We start from the raw sequence: 17,283 nt of genomic DNA, 5'->3' as shown, positions 1-17,283 counted from the left end.
CAAACAAGCCAGCAGGCACACCACGGAACGTAGAACAGTGAAATGCAACTGCAAACAACTCAAAAGGAAATGGAGCACTATGAACGAGCCCATCTACTGAGAAAATTCTAGACAGCCCCTCAACCAATACCACCATCTCCTGAAAGAGACAAAAAGGAGTGTCCTAGCTGAGCGAATCAAAGCAATTCCAATCACAGCAAATAACCCTTCAACATCATCAGAGAGTTCTTCAACCCCTCAGCCACTGAAAATATTGTCACTCCTTCCCGGGAACTCAGTAACAGCCTGGCAGACTTCTTCCAGGACAAGTTCTCCACCATCTACAGAAACTCCGAACCCCAACTCACCACCACCGATACACTCAGACTTTTTGCCCCCACAAAGAAAAAAACACAACCACCTGCTCCCCACCTGGAACCAGCTCACCCCTCAAGACACCACAGCCTTCATGATCTCCGTCCACTCGAAAGCACCCACAGACTCCTGTCCGCACCACATCTTTAACCTCAGGAGCAAGAAGATCAGCAAAGAGCTCACCGCCATCTGCAACACATCCATCACCACGGCTACCTTCCCCAAAGAATGGAAACATGCAGATGTCAGACCCCTACTCAAGAAAACATCCGCCAAGCCCAATGAACCCAAGAGCTACTGCTCCATCTCTCTGCTGCCCTTTCCAACCAAAGTCCCTGAGAAGGGCATCAACCACCAACTCACAGAACACCTGGAGAACAACAACCTTTTGGGCACTTTCGATTCCAGATCCCGCATCAACCACAGCACCAAAACCGCCCGATTACAGTCACAGATGACATCAGATCCCTCTTTTACCAGGAAAAATCAACTGCCCTGATCCTCCTTGGCCTCTCAACAGTGTTCAACACAGTATCACATAACACCCTCATCAAAAGGCAACATCACATTGGAATCCAACGAGATGCCCTCAAATGGATTGCCTCCTTCCTCATCGGAAGAAACCAGAGAATATGCCTTCTTCCCTTCTCCTCAGAACAGAGGAATATCATGTGCAGCATCCCTCATGGTTCGTCCCTCAGACCTACTCTGTTCAACACCTACATGACTCACTTGGCCAATGTCACCAGAACCCACGGACTGAACATTTCCTATGCCGACGACACCCACATCATCCTCTCTCTATCAGAAGACCCTCTCCGCCACAAGGACCAACTTCTGTAGATGCATGATGAGCGTCATAGACTGGATGAAAGACAACTTCATAGAACTCAACACAAACAAGAAAGAAGTGCTGACCTTCGGGAAGAACACCTCCTTATGGAATGACAAATGATGGCCTCCAGGACTAGGACCCTGACCCACTCTGACGGACCACCCCCACAAATTTGTCACCACCCTGGACAGTAAGCTCACCATGAAAAGACAGATCAATGCAGTCTCATCTGCCTGTTTGCTCACCCTTCACATGCACAATAAGATCTTCAGTGGCTCCCCATCGACACCAGACGGACCGTCACCCAAGCCCTTGTCACCAGCCGACTGGACTACGGCAATGCACTCTATGTAAGAATCACCTCACACATCCTCAGTTCAAGATGCTGATTCAGAGCTTCAAAGCCATACACAACCAAGGACCTGCATACATTAACCACTGCTTGAACTTACATCTTCCCTCCACCTCCCTCTTTCTCGCTCACCCCCGCATCTGCAGCAGCAACAGTGGAGGACGCTCCCTCTCCTACCCTGCCGCAAAGTCCTGGGACGACTGCCCACTCCACTTCCAAACCTTATCCTCTATGCTGGAATTCAAGAAAGGACTCAAGACCTGGCTGTTCAATTGAACCCTACCCCACAACAGTGCTCTCCGAGCCTGGAGACCCTCACAGGTGATTAGCGATGCTTTGCAAATCCTTATTGAAGTATTGGCAGTGGTAGAATCATATATTTAGAGCATGTGGACGCTTCAGAAATTCCCTAATTTGCTGCCATTCAAGGTCCAGAGAATTAAGGTCCACCCATTAATTACATCTAGGCTGGCCTACACTAATGTCCTTTATCTGGATCTCTCCAATTTTTTCATCAAGCATCTGCAATTGGTCCAGAACACTGCAGAAATTATTTTATTTAAACAGTCTTGCCGTGCCACTATGCCCAACTACTTAACCCAGCTACATTGGCCTTCTATTAAGAAGAGACTTTTATTTAAATCTCTATTGCTGGTGCATCGTGCTTTATATGAGTCAGGTCATCAGTATTTAATGTAGAGGATTAAGCAGTACTGTCCAGCAAGATCATTACGCTCCTCTGTGGCTCTTCTGACATTGGTCCCTCGATTCAAACGCTCTAGGTGATGCAGTTGTTCTTTCTCTTTCTTACCCTCTCTGGCCTGGAACAAAGCTTCCATTTAAGCTGTGATACTCAGAGTCAATCTTTTTTCCAGAAAGCTTTGAAAACTTTTTGTTCACTTTACTGTGAGTTTACTGTTGACAGGATGTCCACTTTCCTAGTGCCGTGACACTCTTGGAGTGACGATGCGCTTTACAACGCTGCTCATTCATTCACTCATTCATTCATGTGTTGGCAAGCTAGAGCTGAGATAATATGTCAGACACTGTTGCTAAGATCACAGAGGGAGAAACACGATGAGGTCAGTGGTGGCTGCTATTTATCGGGGGTGGTGGGGGAGCGGATGGGGAGGGTTCTAAAGGAAACCAAATGGAAAAAAATGCTTACCTTCAGGCCGGCCAACGCCTCTTGGTCCCCTCGCCAATCCCGCCGCCTCTCGCTCCTAAAAACAGGAACAGGAAGCACCCAGGATTCTGACTGCCCTAGCCAATCACAGTGCTGCAATGCAGTGCTGTGATTGGTCTGAGCGTTGTGGATCGGCGCTCAGTCAGGGAATGGAAGCCTGGGGCATGTTCTGCACCCAGGCTGTAATCCAGCCTGGGTGCAGAACAGGCAAAGTGCGCATGACGGTTTGGTCTTCCCGACATGGCTGGTCAAAGTGTCATTGCTCACTTTGGAGAGGGCAAACCACTCCTCCCCTGCCCTACTCTGACAGCCAAGACCCTCCCCACCCCACACCAGGAAAGGAAAACTGAAATGATAATAGATGCTAATTAAAATAATTTTAGTTTTCTTTAACTACTTCTCACACAGCAGTGGGGCGACGCTCCTCCGCTTTAGCTGAGGAGCCACCACAGGATGAGGTAAACTTGAAGAAACACTATTATAAGCAGGGGTGAGCACTCATTGAACGATATTAAGGAATAGATGCAGACGATTCTACAGAAAGGGGCAGAGCAGACGTGATTCAATTTGATGTTGTATTAGTTTCCACTTCAAGTACTTCAATTGTAAGGGTCATCAGTGGCAGTAAAGATGATCAGACAGTGAAAGTGGGAATCACAAAAGTACTAGTGGTCTAGAAATAAATGTCAGAACTGACAGATAGCGAGGGTTATAACTTCCTTGCAATATTGCTGTCCAGAAATGCTGAGGCCTTTTAAAAGAAAACAATATTTTCAAGAAACTTAGTTGAGCGTGCAATTTCCCACAAATGTTTGTGAAAATACAGCAGGTGCAACTCTCTGATCATTTGTTGATACGAAGAGTTTCCTAGAGTGATGGAATCTTTACTTCTTCAGTGGAAGGAACCAAAGCGAGGGCTGTTAATCTGTTTAGGATGGCTTGAGATGAGAAAAAGGGTCAGTGCCGGTCAGCAAGGCAAGCAAGGTCAGCAAGATTTAATTTAATTGGTCTGTGTGCAAACACATTACAGACTATGCGATTGCCAGTGCTTACTGGTTTACATTCTCATCTATCAGAGATGTCACTGCAATGCAGTCATCGAAACTGGTACATATGTTTAGTTGGCAAGCAACTCTGTTCCTGCAGTGATTTGAGAAAAGCTCACAAGGTCTCTGCAACATTTTCAGCTGTGACTGTTGAGTGATGTTGCAGCCATACTCAGTAGATCCTCCTTTTGCCCATCACCTTGATGGTAATGGGTATCTGTCTTTTTTGACTGGTTATTGACAGGTTTGCCTCACCATCATTAACCTGATATTGTCTATAAGCTGCAGAAACAGATTAGGTGAAATTTGCTGATCACTCTGCTGATCCTACTTTTTGACATAGAATGGCTGCTGCTGGAGTGAAGCAACTAAAAAGGAGGGCAATGGCACCATGCCTACAATGGTTTCTTCCTCCCCTAGGAGGCCAAAGATTTTCACTAAAGCTACTGAAACTGAGGCATTTGGAAGTGGTGATGGCAATGGTCAGAATGGAGGTTAATGCATTTCTCTTTCAACTTTGGGATTTGATGCTGGGCGGGTGAACAGTACTGCCACCCTCAGGGACAGTATTGTGGTGATGCTTGACTTTTAAAAATACCTGACAAAAGAGCTGGAATGTCTGCAGCATCTGCAGTATATCCTTCTTCAACTGCATTGAAAACACAAGAGCCGGATAAAGTAACCAAAAGCCAAGACAAAAGGTCAGGGAAACCTAGATTACTTAAAAACAATAGATAAAGTAAACATCTAGAGTTGTGAAGTATCCCGTAAGAAGAATATTTCCAATACCATTAAACCATCAATGCACGCTTTCGCATTATGGAACAATAGAGTTCATTGTAGCAGTGCTGCTGATGCAGGCAATAACCCTCCTATAATTTTCAAGCCTACTCTAGATATAATGTCCTGTGACATGCTATAAAAAATGCCAGTTATGGATTTGTCTTTCTTAAATAAATGTATAAAGCGTTTGTGCGTTTAGATGTAGACCTAAGCTCTAGTGCTCTGAATCTAGAATGGCGATAGAAGTTACTAAATTGCCCTGGTAATTGGAAAGGAGTGAGTCTGGATGAAAGACAATTTTGCCGAACCTTCATGTGATTGATAACCACTAAGCATCATATTCTAATGACACAGATTTGTAGTAGCACCAGCTAATCAGAAAATGATATGTTTTGCCTGTTTTACATATTTCCCTATTCAAAGTTCTAAATAATTGGAACATACCGCATTCCACTACCCCTAACCATCTTTTCAGCCTTTTCGTTCTAGCTCATTCAAGAGTCCTCAACCCTCACGGGAAACATCCTTTACAACGCAACTTTTACCACGCAGTGCTTTTACATCGCAACTTTTACAACGCAAACCATTACAACGCATTGCGCTGGGGGGGCGCTCTAGGATAGGGATTAGATTTAATTTACTATCCAACACCTTCCCTACTATCCACGGGGACTGGAGTTGGAATAGTAAATTAAACTATTCACTATCCAGCACCCCAAAGCGCTATGCGTTGTAATGGTATGCGTTGTAAAAACTGCGATGTTAAAGCATGCGTGGTAAAAGCATGCGTTGTAATGTCATACATCCACCCTCACACACCCAAACTTAACCTTTTTGATCGGCACATACTCCATTCTGACCTCATATCTTGTTTTCACTTTTTTGGTCTCCAGATTCTTTCTGGATCATCAAGATCTGTGGGCCCCGGTACTAAACGATCTCACAGTCATAAGGTGCTTAATTTAATATTTACATTAAAATGACTGTTACCTGCCGCCCAAGCCATTCTTCTCGCTTTGGGGGCCTGAAATAGTCTGAATTGTCACACTTGTGCGAATGTGATGGTTAATAGTTGTATTTTACTATCATTGGCAGCATAGCCGGGGCTAGGTGTAGTGCAAGCTGCAATGGCCTCCCGACGAGAGCCCTGGCACTTATTTGTTTTTTTACAAATAAGCACTGCAGTCATACCATATTCAACATGGCCACCCTTCCCTTCCATTGTAAGGGCTTGCATGTCATCCACTGTCTCCTCCCTTTTTCTGCGATGTCTTCACTACAACTATCCTTTTCAGTAATGATGCTCTCTGTACTCCTGCTTCTGAAATGCAACATACTTCCAAAACTTTGAAAATTCAACAACTCTTCCCTCCTCATGTGGTTTGTCACTGTTTACAAACTGATACCTCTCTTCTGTTCTAATGCCTTGCATGCTAAACAAACACCCTACAGAGCACTTTGAGGCTTAAAGTATATCTAACCCAAGTCACTGCCCCAAGAGCCATCATATCCACCCACCCTTAATTTCACAAATCTATACTCACCTAGACTCAATATATGATCATTCAATTAAAAGCACTAGCCATTGCTCTGTGATATCCTTAACTTGTATCCATTTTGTTAAAGCTAAACCTTCCCACTTTCGTTCACATTTACTTCATTCTTAGTCGATTATAAGCTGCCTATTTTATCTGGCTTACTTCCCAATCTGACCTTTGAGCTGTCTGTAAGTGAGTGCCATCTTCACTGCCTTCTTGCAAAACGAATTGCATCTTCTGAACGCTGATGCCATTGCCCTTCTGGCAGATCATCGACCTATCTCTCTTGCTCCGTTCCTTGTTTTGTTTCCTTAACTTATTAAATTTGCTTACAAATTCCTATAATGCAACAATCCTTTCTCCTTACTCCGTTTTGACCTTAAACTTATACTGGTTTCCGTTCTCGTCCCCAAGATTTCTCACCTCTTTACCCATGATCAGTCAAACCTCTCCATGTTCACCCCTTCTTCTCCCAATGAGGATGTTGCACCTTGCTTCACTGTCATAGACCACTAGCCATTTTCTGCTTCACCCTAGAAATGGGCACTCCTGCCTTCCTAAAGTCAAAGCAGGTGAACGGGACAAAAAACCACTTTCTATTAGACTTATCCATGACCTAGTGCCGATCCCTAGAGCCCCTTTCTCTCCACACACCCTCTCTTCCATGCTTACCTCTCAAATTCTCTTTTTCTCCTACGTCCCCCTTTCCAATTTTACGTCTAGCCTGGGGGAAATGTTTTCACGCTAATTTAAATTTTGTAAATTTTGCATTGCGCTTGTTGCATAAAATGCCAAAATGACACCACTTTGCATGATTACCCCCATAGACGGTAATAATTTACTGCATGTACCACAAATGCACACACACAGCAGAGTAAGGGCAGCTGTTGTTTACAGTGCTTTTATATATTTTACACAATTATTTTGCGCAATATGTGTCCTTGCATCAAATAATAATGCAAAGATGCATTTTAAAGTTAATTTAAGTTAACAAAATGACAGATTTGCAATTTATGTAATTACACTTAGTTTCACTTATTTTTGCCAACATTTTAAGTAAGTATGAAGAAGCAAATTAAACGAATTTCACACACTCCTACGGATGCCCTAAATGCATTCTTCCATTCTACTTGCTGCCACTAGTCCTGTTTCATCCCTTCTTCTTCCTAAACATATTTGTTTTCTCCTCTCTTGAGATACAGTGGCTCCATTTCCCCCTATCCCTTGGTTGCCTGGATTACCAAAATGGCAGCTGGTGCACCTTGCCACTCTCCTTTCTTGGCAATTCTTCCCCTCAGAGGGCCTGCTAAGACATCCCCAAGCATACTGGGAGCTTGCTTCCCTTTTCAGGGCCATAGCTGTGTAACTACTGATCCATAATTGTTTTCCTTTCCAAAATTATTCAACCAGTTCAGACACAATCTCAAACACTGATAGTCAGCCAAAAAAAGGATTTTCCTATCCCACTGTGCATCCATATAGCAACATCGCTGATAGCCATGTGGAGGAGCCCTTTCGTGTCATGCTATGGTCCAAGGCTGCTCTATAGCTCTGCGTGAGAGGAGGCTGTCGCCTCGCCACACATTGTTAAGTGTTTGCTAACATAATAACTCTCTTCAAAAAGAAGGGCTTCTGAACTCGAGTTCATATTTGATTAAACTCAACCACATTGACTAGAGTTGTATTTCCTAAAAAAAAAAAAGAATTTGATCAACTCGGTCAGGGGTAATAAAATAATCTGCTTCTCATATTCAGAGTGTAAGCAAAATGGTGAATTATTGCAGTGCTCAAACTCAATCATATAGCCATGGTATATTTCCAACATCTGCTTACAACTCAAACTTCATATCTAACATACTGTAGTTTAAATCAGTTCCTACACATTATTAATGTACAATTCTCTTTTAATATTTTAGAGCCCAAGGTACCTTTGGTGATTTCTAAATGCACTGTATATTCTTTTTCCTCCTGCAGGATCGTATCTATGTTGATTCCAGTCACTAGTCGAGTGCGAGTCAAGCGTAGTGGCATTAGCCCGCTTCACATTGCAGCGGAATGCAATAACGATGAAGTTTTGGAGGAACTAATCAATGCTGGCTACGATGTGAACTCTCTCCTGTCTCTGGAGCGCTCTTGCCTATATGAAGACAAAAGGACCAGTGTTCTGTATTTTGCTGTCATCAACAACAACATCCGTGCCACAGAAATGCTTCTGCGTGCTGGTGCCAACCCCAATGTAGACATCATCAACCCACTGCTGATCTCCATTCGCCATGGCTGCCTGAAGACAATGCAGTTGTTGCTCGATCATGGAGCCAATATCAATGCTTATGTTTCCTCTCATCCTACTACATTTCCTGCCACTATCATGTTTTCTATGAAATACCTCAGCTTATTGAAATTTATCTTAGATCTTGGCTGTAGCGCAAGGTCTTGTTTTACCTGTGAATATGGTCTTGGACCACATCCACCTATCAAACTGGACCGCTCGGGCAGGTTGGAACAGCCAGTCTACTCCGAGCACACGCCACGGAGGCCGGTACAGGTAAATTCATCAACAAAGCAATTGTGGCAACTGTTTCTGCTACTCATTCACAAGCAAATTGACCTCTGAAAAAGTTATTGATTGAATTGTTGAGTAGTTGTGTTTTAATTTCTGGATCAATGTAGCGTATCTGTTGGTCCATTAATACTTGTGAAGAGTTGTGGATGTACAGCTACAAATCAGATTGCAGCAGATTACAGAGACCACCATTTTTAGAGTGTTGTGAAAAAGATGAATGAGATATTAGAAGTGGGCTCTATAGATACCATACCATGTTTTCCTTCAAAGATGTAATTTTTCAACTTGTGTAACTGGTTGAGGGGGTGAACCTTACTCAAGCTGCAACCACAATCTCTGTCAGGGTGAAATACAAGTAAATCCCAGATTTACCTTTCGTACCCCTCTGATAGCTTGTCACAAAATAGTCATGTGTAACTTGAAGGCAATGTGAAAAGTATTTATGCAGTACTTCAATCAGTAATAAAGTAAAAACAAGACACAAGAAAAATCCCAAACCAATTTAGAAAAATAGACTACAATTGAATACATATTTGAGAAAAAAACAACAAAAATCCAATCAGTAATGGGAGATATGCAAATTCAAAATGTTTTGTAAAAATAGTGCATAGAAGCACAAAGAGCCAATTATGGTCGTCTGGTTGCACATGACTGGGACAAAGTCACATGTTCAAGCTGACCATGATGAAGTGTTGGCCAGATACATTGATCAAATTAGGCCTGCTGAACAAAGTACTGTAAATTTGGATTGCGGAGCATTGGAAGATTCCATGTCTAGGATGTGTTAGGCACCGGCTGTTTTGAAGAATCTGTGGGATGCAATGCCAAATCCAGCTTCATGTCAAGGATGCTGTCGACAAGGGACTTGCACTTTGGGGTTAGGACTCACAGCAGACAGACTCCAGGTGCTGGGTTTAAGATGGTTAAAGCCTTTTCTGTACCTGAGGCTCTGATCAGGAGGCCAGGTAATTAGCCCTTGGAGTCACTCTGGTGGTCCTGGGATCAAGATGCAGGTCCAGTCCTTACTCAGGCAGCGGGGCAAAGGAGTAGCAGTCCTTGTATAGCAGTACAGCAGTTCTTCTGAGTTTTCCACAGATCCAGAGGTATACTAAAGAGTTCAGTTTAAGGGTCCAATAGTTATACCTGTTACCCACTTTGAAGTAGGAGAAGGTTCTGGAGGTTTCCACACCCAGAGGTGCTTGGGATTTCCTGCCTTCCTGCCCTTGCCCCAACTTGTTTGGAGTCACAAAAGATTAATGTCAAACCCTTTGTGAGTGTGCCTAGGTGTTGTGCAAGTGTGGTAGGTGAGAGCTCCTTCTCCTCATCAAGTCAGAGATGGCTCATCCTGCAAAAACCTATTCCCCTTTGTCTGAATGTCTGAGAGCAATACACAAAGATAAGCTGACAGCTACACTTAGTCATGTGACCCAAGATACAGACTGCAGGCACCAAATGGTTTGGGCAAAACAAATGCCAACTTTCTAAAAGTTTGAAAAAACAAAGGGAGTTAGGCCCCAGGGGACGAGGGTTAGGCAGGGCCGTTTTAACTATTATCACTTAAAAGATAGCCTACACCTCAACTTGTTCAAAAGTACACAATTATTTCTTGCTTAAAGATAAACACATTCCTTCTGTTTATCCTGGTATTTTAATTTGTACCTTTTTACTTATGCCATTAATTCATAATTTACATACAAAACTTTCTAAAAGTGACATTTTCAGGTTTAGGACATACAAGCATACTTTACCATTAAAGAGGCTTTAAAATACAATTCCTTAGACAATAAACTGGGCATTCCTACTTGCTTTCCATTGAAAGTCAACCCTTATTAAATATAAAGAGATAACCCAATGATATCCTATGGTAGAGGAAGGCCTTGAAGAAGTAAAAGATTAATTCAAGAGTTTTTCACTACCAGGAATGTAAAACTTAAAAGTACATGTCCAACTTTTGAAATATATTGCATCCTGCCCTGTGGCCTAGTCTAGGGCCTACCCAAGGGGTGACTTATATGTATTAAAAAGAAAGGTTTATTCCTGTCCCAAAAAATATTTTAATCACAATTGGTAAGGATCACTTGTCCTGAGTAACCAGGGTTTCTTAAATTTTCGTTCGTGTACCGATAAAAAATCCTCATTTACGTACTCAGGCTCGAATGGCGGTATATCTTGGTTCTCCGCCTTTCTTGGGTTCTAGCTACATGACAGCATCATCATTGGGTTAATTGGTGTGCTTCCTCCACCCGGAGGTGAACCATTGGTTAGTGCAGTAGTGATTTAGTAATGAAAAAAGGAAAAAAGAAGAAAAAATGTTCTTTCTAAAAGGCCTGGATAACCAAGGAAAGTACAAATTTATTATATCGAAGGGTCAGGCTTGTTTAAAAAAATGTTTACGTGCGTAGGAAGGGACGTTATGGGGCTTCTGCACTGTTTAAAGTCCATAAGATTTTTTTGCGTATGACTAAGGAAGCTGAAGGGATCGCACACTCTTCCTTCTCCCCATTTTGATATAATCCCCCAACAATATTTTGCCAGGTCGAAATGGCTGGTTAGACTGCACACACAGGCTGCATGGCAGACCTGAGAAATGTGTACATGGCTACTTGAGTGGGTCGCATAATTATTGCTGCAGGCTCACTAGTAGTATTTCATTTTCATGCCCTGGGTACAGGTAGTTTGACTTTATTAGGGACTTACAAGTAAAGAAAATGTGCCAAATGCATGTAAGCCAATGTTACTGTGTTTAAGAGAATGAGCACACATACTTTAGCACTGGTTAGCAGTGGCAAACTACACAGAGTCCTAAGGCCGACAAAAACGAGATCAGCAAAAATGGGGGACTTAGGCAAAAAATTGGGTGAATACCACGCCAAAGCTGACAGGTCTAATATGAGTAACATAAATTAAGGATTTTTTAATGAGAGAATCATTATCATTATATCACTGCAAAATTACCACTTGTAACTTTTTTTAACTACTATCAGAAAGAGTAATAGATCAGGAGGTGTGCATGGCAAAAACATTAAAACAATTTACAAAAGTTTTAATGACATGCTTTGATTTAAGTGAGTTTACGACATAACATTATTTTAAGTTTTCACAATTTTATTGAATTTGGGGCCTGGTTTAGGTTTTGACTATTGGCACTACGTCTGTCAAGGTGCAGAGTACATTACCTCTGCCATCCTGATTGACTACCATCAACCAAATTTAGAGATGACCACCGGCTGTCCTCACCTTTAAAGTACAAAAAATGGGTGGAAGGCCCCTGTCCCTTTTGATGATTATTCACCAAACTTTTAAACTTGTTTTGTTTTTCAGAAGTAGCCACCTGAAGTGGGAGGTTGTGTTCGATCAACAAAAAACAAATAATGATGCCCATACTCTGGGAATTTTCTGCCAACATGTGGACATCTTTCTTTGTTTTTTTGACTAGGAAAAAAGTACATTTTACTGTCCACCCTAAATTGGGCAGATGGGGAATGCTCTTTCTCTGACAGCCCCTACTCCATCATGACTTCAGAAGCTACTTTCTATCAACAGAGTCAACGAGGACTCCATTGACAAAAGTTTACATTCTGCCCATCTCTAAATTAAGCCTGGGCAGTGAACTCTGTTTCATTTGCAGAGTTGGCGGAGTTTTCTGCGCTCCGCACAGCATGGGGAGTTCTGAAAAACTGAGTTTTTTTATCTCGCTCGCGCTCCCCAACAACAAGTTGGCGAGCACGTGTGAGGAAAATCAAAACTTCTGATGAGATTTTTCCTTGCTTGCGCTCCCTAACATCAAGTTGGCGTTCGGGAGCGAGAAAAATACACCTCCCGGCAAGATTTCTCAACGTGGGCAGTCGGATTTCTCAATGCAGGTAGACATGGGTGGTCGCAGGTGGTCGCGAACGCTCTTGTTGAGAAACCTTCCATTTGCGTTGAGAAAGTTGCCGCTCGAGTAGAAAATCTACTCAAGGGGCAGAACAGAAGCAGTGCCCTCTTGCGATGTGCATGGTGCTGTTCACATTGATTTTTCAGCTCAGGATAAACTCCCAACATTGAAAATCAACCCAAACAGGTGTGACCAAGCACACACCACTGCTTGCCGAACTAGCCGTAGCGTGGCGTGTTTTTTTGGTCCAGGTTTACACTAAACAAGGCAGTCAGATTGAGAGTTTGCTGGACATGGTAATCCGTAGGGTTTGCAACATTGCACTCTGTCTGCCAGACTTTGGATCAGGCCTTTAAACCTTTTGCCAGAATCAAAAACAATTCCAGAGACACAATTCCTAAATAAAAGCACGTTGATTGGATAAGCTAGACCATTTTATTTTACATGATGTAATTACTTAACACTTTGTAGCTGTCTGAGTATCCAGTTTTTGTTTATTCTCTCTTGATATTGAAATTACTGTTGTATTAAATGCTAAGGCCCTCTTCTGGTCACAGATACTATTCTGCATTGTCTTCCAATTGATTCTAGCAGACAATGCAAATTCACTTTTTAGATGGCCTACGCATTACACATAGGCACTAAGCTTAGGCAAAGCATGCTTGGCTTACAACAAAAGGGTTACAAGAAACCAACAATGCCTTTAAACCCAGAATTATTTCCAGTTTTTCAAACTTATTCGAGCATTTCCATCAACCACTTTTGTGCTATTTAATTGATCTTCTCTCCTGATTCTTTACATCTATCATAAAAAATGCATTAGTTTACATTTTCACACTGTGTATAAAGACTGTTATGATATGTGCACTCCTGGATGCAGTGGATTAAGTGTCAAATTAGTCAAAGTGCACATTTGCACATGAGGCCTGTGTGATCAAGGGGCCAATTTATTGTCCATTGGGATAGCAGAGGTATTTTTTCCGCCACCCTGACAGGATTTTGTCTGTGAAATTTAGCACAGCGGCCATATCTGTATCTTAAAAGAAACTTCCATCACTGTTGTCCCATTCAAGGCATAAAAGGTTTGGTGCACAACTGCCATTGGTCAGACAGCCAATCACAAAACCTTTAAACTTTTTTTTTCCAGAAACAAGCTCCCAAAGCTATTGTTCATTTCTGAAAAACAACAAATGATCCTTTTACTTTAAGAGTTCTTTTTCAGGGCTTGTGTGTGAGTTCTCTCTCAAGGCTTGGGAGTCATTATTTGTATTTTACTGACAATCACTGAAGTTTTACCTGGTGCCTTGGGCAGAAAAAACAGGACATTACATTGTCCATCCTAAACAGGGTGGGCGGTATAAGTGAATTCTGCTGAATGCCCCTTCTTCATTTGCTTGTCTCTAAATGAGGTGGAGTACCCCTTCTTCATTGGCTTGTCTCTAAATGAGGTGGAGTACCTTGACCACCAAACTCTAAATCAGGCCTAAATGTGTATAGGTGCTTGGTGATGGACATTTTCCTTTTTAATTAAAAAATGCTGCAGTCATTTTAAGGCTGATAAAATATTTACATTCTTGTTTAAAAACAGTAAATCGGAATTTGTGATAATAAACTCAAAACTTGCTGAGTTGCCAGAAATTAAATTAGGGGATGTTATCCACTGGGTTCCGATTGTCAATTAATGCATCACTATGATATTGGTGAATGCATGTTTATGTTTTTAATTGTTGAAGTCACAAATCCTTATGTACATCATTGATTTTTCAAAATTCTCATTTCATTGTTTTGGAAACTGCCAGGCATTAAGTAATTGGTGCAACTAAATCTTTTGATTTTTGTGAAAAGTGGGTTCTCGATCACAAAAAATAAGAATCAGTTTAAAAGCCCAAATAACAAATTAAACTTACTCAGAAATATATTTACTTAAAAGATTTGGCTGACTATTATGATATATTTCCTATTGATGCAGATTAGGATCAACTTAATTGCCCCATTGACAATTTTTCCTCAAGCCACTAGACTGTCACCACAGAGAAAAACGCAAGATTTCTTTTTTAACCCCTTGACTTAACATTAGACAAGTTTTTTAACAACATGAATTTAATCAATGTGGATTAAAATTGTAAATCCATTCCACAAAGCGATTAACTGCACTCCATCAATGACGCATAGGAATTTTTAAATACATAGGTCTTATGCAAACTGTGCTATGTTTTCTTTATCGTGATTTCAGCCTTTTCAATTTTCTGAACGATTTCCTGGATTTTCCAAAATAATAAAGTGGGATTCAAAGGATGTAAATTTCACTGTATTCGAGATAGTATCAAAAACATAATCCTGCTACTTCCCAAATACATTGCCTTTATAGATGTATCTTGTATATTTCTTTATAATAAAGTCATTATAGTCTACTCTGTAAGTATTGGATCTTAGATTGAATCAAGAAAGTGTTTTGAAGGCACTATAACTATGTCCAGTTTCTCAACGCTCAATCAAATTTAATTCATACAAAGTATTTGCCAAATTGGTTGACTAAAAGTTTTTTCTGCTCCCTTCTTGTAACCCATATTTCACTCCTGACATGGACTGTTAGTCATTAAAAGTGCCCATGCTCACTTTAAAGTATTACTTAATGAATGGCTTCTTAATTGACAATGACTTCCTTTGGAGTTTGAAGTCTTCCTGACATGATGATGGAGCAATGCATTTGGAATTGGATCCTATCCACCCATAACTGTAGCTTTCCCAGCATAGTCATATATCTAAACAGTAAAGCCAGCATCAGTTTTAATCTTGTCACTCATAAAATTGGCATTTGGGTTGAAATATGTATCCTATATTCGCTTAAGAAGAACATTTAAAGATGCAACTGTTCTTTGAAAACAATACTTATTGCCGTTTTGGTTGCACCTCTTATCATATACCTAAACCAGAAATAAATACCAATAGATTTTACATCATAATTTTAGATTGCCAAGCTCCCATTTTCCAGATTTATATTTCTATCTACCAAAGTTGAGAACCTTTGTTTCAAGTCATTGAATGATAATTTCATTAAGTTTATTACATATCAATACTGCAGTCGGGGAGTGTTGTAAGTCAATTGTAGTGTGGTCTACAATGACAGTATTAGCCACAAATTGTAAAATTAGTAAATTCATTATTTCTGTTTTTAGTGGGAAGGCTTGGTTCCTGTGGAATTCCATGGTTAGATCAGCAGTGTGGAGACTAAAGACGAGGGGTGCTAAAACATACTCTTGCAATAGTCCCTGATTAGTGTGTGGCTTTTTTTAGAAGCACACGTTTTGATCTCAAGTTTGACAGAGATCTACTCTGAGCCAGGTTCAAGTATAAAGATCACAAATAGCTCATAGTAGCTTTGACCCAGTGTGTCAGCATTTTGTTCTGTGCCTAGGCCTCAAGTTCATTCAGTGTAATATGGGCGCAAACCTTTGCCTTCACAGCAAGTAGGGCAATAGGGCAGTAATGTGATCAAAGGGCTGAGTCATCTTTTTGAGCACCTTAAGCAGCAGGGAACCCTTTCATGAGTCTGAGATGGTCTGGTTAAATAGGCAGGTTATAGAGCAAGGATATAAGTCTTGGGTTCTACAGTCTGGGTCTGATTTTACAAAAATGTTTTGGAAACCATCTGAGGCTTCTATAATTTGAAATGTGTTAATAGTCTGTAACACATTTTCCTTGCTATGAATTCTGAATCGTGGGCATCATCAGTGATGGTTTTGAATGGTGTTGTTTATGTTTTATGGATTGCCCAACATTGGAATATTATATTATTGTTTACATAAGTATAACTTTCCTGGCTGTTAATGAATGCCCAGATTTGTTTGGGTTCAATTTTTATATTAATTTAAAGAATGTCAACTCACTGAATGTCTTGTAAGGATATTTTCCCTGCTGAAAACTTCCTTTTCGTTTTTTTCACCATGGAAAATATATGCTGGATTTCAACTAAACAAATCATTAAAACTCTTTTTCATATCATATGTTTATTTTAAGCTGCTCTTAGCTGTTTTGCTCAATCAGTTCCTGTTAACTAAATTGTTTCTGAGGGATTCACTTCAGAACTGAAGATGATACCATACCAAATATATGTCAAAGCTATTAATTGGTAGTTAGGCGAGGTTTACAATCTGTGCCGTCAAGGCAACGGAATAAGTCCTACACACATCTTGCCTGCTGAAAGGCTAATCGGGTGTAGCTTGGTCAGTAATATTAGGGGGGGGGAGGTTGAGCTTTAGATTTTCCAACAATCTCGTTGGCATAAAACTTTAAAATACATTATACAACAAGCAAGGTGGATAAGAGGGGCCGTAGGGGCAGTGGAAAGGGAGAGGAATACAGATTTGTACGACTACTAAGCAAGGGAAAAGACAATATTTTATAAAATAACCAACATTTTCAAGGACTTTCAAACCAGAGAGGGAGGGAGTGTGTGTGCTTTTTTGTCTGTGTGTATGTTAAAACATTCCTGATGAAATCCAACAGAAACCTCCCCTAACCTTCAGAGAGCACCTGGGCCCAATTGCTTATCAGAAAACATTTAATAGGGGGGTGTAAAACCACCAACCCCCCCCCCCCCCCTGAAGCTTCACACTTGAGGCTGAAACAATACATTCTTGGTGCCCTGGTAGCAAAAAAGAATGTTGTGCCTAGGATTCCTTTAAACCGGTTAAATTGTGTGCTCAAACAAAATAAAGTTGGATTCAGGGGGTAACCTGTGCCACCCTT

General features: G+C 41.1%; 1 protein-coding gene across 1 annotated transcript in view; it reads left to right on the top strand.

Annotated features, from left to right (window-relative positions):
• ASB2 (ankyrin repeat and SOCS box containing 2) overlaps positions 1 to 17,283 on the top strand; it is a 334,037-nt gene that overhangs the window by 269,693 nt on the left and 47,061 nt on the right. Inside the window, exon 8 of the mRNA XM_078660092.1 lies at positions 8,069 to 8,639. Within this exon, the coding sequence (XP_078516218.1) occupies positions 8,069 to 8,639 (571 nt within the window). The remainder of the gene's footprint in view (positions 1 to 8,068; positions 8,640 to 17,283) is intronic.

This window comes from Lissotriton helveticus, chromosome 9 (assembly GCF_964261635.1).
Source record: "Lissotriton helveticus chromosome 9, aLisHel1.1, whole genome shotgun sequence".
Lineage (NCBI taxonomy): Eukaryota > Metazoa > Chordata > Amphibia > Caudata > Salamandridae > Lissotriton > Lissotriton helveticus.
Note: the sequence above shows the minus strand (reverse complement) of the source record. Positions and strands in the feature narration are given on the sequence as shown.